This window comes from Eulemur rufifrons, chromosome 7 (genome assembly GCF_041146395.1).
Source record: "Eulemur rufifrons isolate Redbay chromosome 7, OSU_ERuf_1, whole genome shotgun sequence".
Lineage (NCBI taxonomy): Eukaryota > Metazoa > Chordata > Mammalia > Primates > Lemuridae > Eulemur > Eulemur rufifrons.
The window spans coordinates 204,396,989-204,401,878 of NC_090989.1; the positions used below are offsets into that span (position 1 = coordinate 204,396,989).

The 4,890-nt window shown below is 41.2% G+C and overlaps 1 protein-coding gene across 1 annotated transcript; it reads right to left on the bottom strand.

Annotated features, from left to right (window-relative positions):
• Positions 1 to 608: 608 nt before the first annotated feature.
• LOC138387147 (histone-lysine N-methyltransferase SETMAR-like) lies at positions 609 to 3,090 on the bottom strand. Its single transcript, XM_069474049.1, has 2 exons — positions 3,012 to 3,090; positions 609 to 2,213 (listed from the first exon to the last, which is right to left on the bottom strand). Exon 2 carries the CDS (start codon positions 2,015 to 2,017, stop codon positions 1,031 to 1,033), a length of 987 nt encoding a protein of 328 aa, XP_069330150.1. The 5' UTR covers positions 2,018 to 2,213; positions 3,012 to 3,090; the 3' UTR covers positions 609 to 1,030.
• Positions 3,091 to 4,890: the final 1,800 nt, after the last annotated feature.

Here is a 4,890-nt window from a genome sequence, read left to right on the forward strand (position 1 = left end):
AAAACTCAAGAGTATAACTCAAAGAGTGAACTAATGAAAACTATTGCATATAGTTAATAATATAGTGTCACTATTTGGTCATTAATTGTGACAAATGTACAATACTAAATGCAAGATGTTAATAATTAGGGGTAATTATGTATGGGGGTAGAGAGATAGGTATGGTGGAGGTATATGTAACTGTATGTATTACCTGTCCAACTACTCTGTATATCTAAAACTCTACTGGAAATATTCTAGTAATTATTTTTAAATCAGTTAACAGAAAGATCTCTAGAAAATCTCCAAAAATTTGGGACTAAATAACAGACATCTAAATAATCCATGGGTTAAAAAACAAAATAGAGAAATTAAAAGTCATTTTGAATTGAAAGAAAAACATACCGTCTCAAAAAATTTGAGATGCCACAAACACAGTACTTAGTGGGAAATTTATGGTACTATATGCATCTGTTTGGAAAGAAGCACTCTAATCAATGTTCTCAGTTTTTACCTTACAGCAACATAAAAAGAAGAACAAATGAAAAACAAATTAATCTACAGAAAGGAAATTATAAACATCAGAGTAGAAATCAATTAAATAAAAAACAAAAAAATGGGGGGAAATCTATAAAATCAAAAAGCTGGTTCTTCGAGAAATACAATAACCTTGATAAATCTCTAGCCAGAACGATCAGGAAAACTTGCAAACAGAAACAAATTACCAGAATGGGAATGAGAAATTATATTGTTACATATTCTACCAATACTAAGAATATAGTTAGGGAATATTATGAATAACTTTATGCCAATAAATTTGACAAACAAGATAACAAATTCCTTGAAAAATACCGAAGCTTACTTAAGAACAGACAGGCTCAGTAGCTGTACTTGGTCTATCTGGAAAGTATCCAACCATGTAATGTGAAAAATGGAGACATTTATTGAAGAAGATACAAGTAACATTGTACATAGGACAATGACACCTCAGTCACCTTCAAAGTAGGCACCTTGGGACCTCACACAGTTCTCCCAGCATCTCTTCCACTGTTCACTCTGCAAAATCCTGTGTTGGAATAGTCATCAGCTGCCTTGTGGTATTTTCCTCAATCTCATCAACAGTCTGAAATCTCTTCTCTTTCAAAGGCGATTTTAGTTTTGGGAAAAGCCAGAAGTCACAGGGCACCAAATCTGGGCTGTAGGGGGACTGAGTCACCTGGGTGATTTGATGTTTCACCAAAAAACTCTGCACAAGATGTGATACATGGGCAGGCGTGTTGCCATGATGAAGCTGCCAATCACCAGTTGCACATAGCTGTGGCTGTTTTCGTGGCATTGCATCTCTCAACCGACGAAGAACACTGAGGTAGTACTCCTTGTTAATTGTTTGGCCTGGAGGAGCATACTTGTGATGGACAACACCTTCCCAATCAAAAAACCCAGTTAACATGGTCTTGATCTTGCTGTGATCTCTCCATGCCTTCTTCTGGCGTGGAGAACCACGTGACTTCCATTGGGATGACTGGGCCTTTGTTTCCAGATCATAGCCATACACCCATGATCCATCTCTGGTTACGACCTTCTTAAGTAAATCTGGTTCATTGCTAGCAGTTTGAAGCAAGTCATTAGAAAATGCAGCACTATGCTCCTTCTGCTCTGGTAGTAGAAGCTGCGGAACGCATTTTGCTACAACACGTTTCATGCCAAGATCCTGCGTCAAAATCTCAGACACAGTAGTTTTTGGAATCCCCAGATCAGCTTCTAGTTCTCGCACTGTCAGTCGCTGATCTTTGTTGATTGCGGCCCGTACACGTTCAACATTCTCAGCTGTTCTGCTTGTTGCAGGCCTTCCAGAACGTGGATCACTTTCAACAGATTCTCGACCATCTTTGAAGCGTTTGTGCCACACTTTTATTTGCGCTGCACTCATTGCATTGTCACCGAAAGCCTTCTGAATCATCCGAATAGTTTCTGCGGAGGAATGTTCAAGCTTAACGCAAAATTTGATGCAGATTCGTTGCTCTACTCGCTCAGTCATTTTGAATGCAACAGCCACACAGTATGCACGCTCACTCAACAACCTCTAGCATCCCACTGATGGGTACAATAAAGTCGTCATTGTTCACGCATACACATTCCAGCCCACTGTCCTTGGCTGCCAGGTTACAGCGATGTCCACCAGGTTCTCTTTATATTACCAATGGCTGGATACTTTCCAGACAGACCTAGTATATCTATGAAAGAAATCAAAATTACAGTTAAAAACTTTTCCACAAAAATCCAATCTCAAATCATTACAAGACTGAATTCCACCAATCATTAAAGGAAGATATAATACCAATTCTACACAAACTCTTTCAGCAAGTTGAAGGAGAGGGAATACTTATCAACTCATTTAATAAGTGAACTATTCTTCTCATAACAAAACCAGAAAGAGGCATACAACAAACTAAGGTCCCTAATTATCTTTGATGCAAAAATTCTAAACAAAATTTGGCAAAGTAATTCAATAATACATGAAAAGGATAATATATCATAACTAAATTTTAGTTGAAAATGCAAGGTTGTTTTGACATTCTAAAATCAATGTACCCAGACTTTCCCAGATAACCCCAGGGGTCAAAATCTCCAGGCTGAGACCCCACTGCCACATCGGATGCTACAGTCAAGGGGCGCCCACAGCAGCAACCGTGCAGCCGGCGGGCAGGTATCCTGGGAGCTACTTTGCAGACGGAAAACCGAGGCTGGGCACCGCTCAAGGCCGCACGGGTGGGTAACCCCAAGGAGGGCGGGGTCCCGCTGCGCCGGCCTCTGAGGCGAGGGCCGAGAGCTGCGCGCCCGCCCGGTGGTTCCCGGAGGCCGCGCCCCGCGTGTTCCAGCCCCACGCGCGGCCTGCCCACTGGAAGCGGGTGCCCGAGGGTCCCCGGCCGGATACGGCCCCGCTGCGGACCCCGGCCTGATGGACCCCGCCAACGCCCCGACCACACGCCCGTCCAGGACAGCCCTCGCGGGAGCAGCCGCAGACTACTCACCCAGAAGAAAGCCATACACGTCAAGGGTGAGGTGGATGACCAGCCGCGGCACGGTCACAAGCGGGACGCCGCCATGGTGTTGCCGCCATGATGCCTCGGCCTGTTGTGGAGGAGTTGGGGGAGGCGAAGGTGGAGGTGCGCGCGCACCCGTCCGCCCCGCGCACGCGCGCTCAGGGCCTCTTCGCGCGCCCAGAGCTGCTGCTGCTGCTGACACGTATTACGTAAGTTAACTCAGCATGTTTGCTAGACCTCATTTTAAAACGTAAACCTACAGATTTCTAGATGAAAACATAGAACATCTGTATGACCTTGGATCACCTTGGATTAGGCAAATATTTCTTAGATATGACTCCAAAATCACTATACATAAAAGAATATTGAATAAACTGTACTTTATCAAAATAAGTGTCTTCTCTTTGAAAGCAACATTCACAGTTGAGAGAATGAAAATAGTAGCCACAGCCTGGAGAAAACACTTACAATAACAGTAGAATACAGAAAGTGTTCTCAAAACCCAATAATATAAATCAAACAACGCAGCTGTTTAAAAAGTTGCCAAAAATCTTCACCAAAGAAGATAAGTGGAAGGCAGATCAGCTCATGAAAAGATGCCTCCGTCATGGTCATTAGGGAAATGCAAACGAAGTGCACAATGGAATTCCAATACACACTGTTTGAAGGGCTGAAATTAAAGACCGATGGAAGCAAGTGTTTATTTGTGATAGACCCAAACTGTAAAGAATCTAAGGCTATATAGAGAGGTAAAAGTGTAAACAAATTGTGGTATTTCTATGCAGTAGAATAGTAATTCCACAATAAAAAGCAATGCATTATAGATAAATATAATAACAAAGTAAGTATGCAAGAGAAACCAGGCAAAAAATACTGCATACTGTAATGATTATATAAAATTCATATGCAATGCAAACTAAAGTGACAAAAGTTCATCAGTGATGGTCCATTGATGGGGAGAAAAAAGAGGAGTGGGAGGGAAAGATTACAAAGTGATAGATAAAAAAGTCTTTGGTGGAAATGGATATAGTCATTATCTTGATTGTGATGATGGTGTCATGGTGTATGCATGTTTAGAAACTTAAATTGCACACTTAAAATATGTGCAGTATATTTCTGTCAACTATACTTCAAAAAAGCTGTTAAAAAAGAAATATCTCACCTAATGGGTGCAATGAACACTATCTGGGTGACAAATACACTTTTGACCCGACTTGAGCAATCCAAAAGCAATCCATGTAACCAAAAACATTGGTACCCCCATAATACTTTGAAATTAAAAAAAAATCTCCCTTACAAAGAAAATGTACAAATATTAGCCAATAGGTGCTATTGTTTTTTCTGAGTTTGAATTTCCAAAGGCATTTAGTTAAATGGCACTTTTTCCATAAAATATTCCCAGCAGTCTTCTTTGACTCCCCCCCCCCTTTTCTTATGTCAGCATATTAGGGGGGGTACAAATGTTTAGGTTACATGTATTGCCTTTGCCCCACCCATGTCAGAGCTTCAAGCGTGTCCGTCCCTCAGATGGTGCACACCGTACTCATTAGGTGTTGTCTTGTTTGATTTAAAAAGAATAAATTCCCAAGCCACATTTTAATGGGCCAGATAACACACTCCACTTATTCTTTGTGTCCAATGCTGTTTAATAGCATGTCTACCTAATAAAAATATAGAAAAGACCACGCCTTTACTCTTTCCCATATCTCTTATGCCCTAGAATTCACCCACAACATTTTTTGTTCTGGGACTGTCATTTCCTTGGCATGTTAACAGGGGACACATTAAGGTGTTTATAATACTAGCAATAATTTCTTAAAGCAGACTGTAGAGGAACTACCTTAAAGAGGGCTGCAGCATTTTTTCC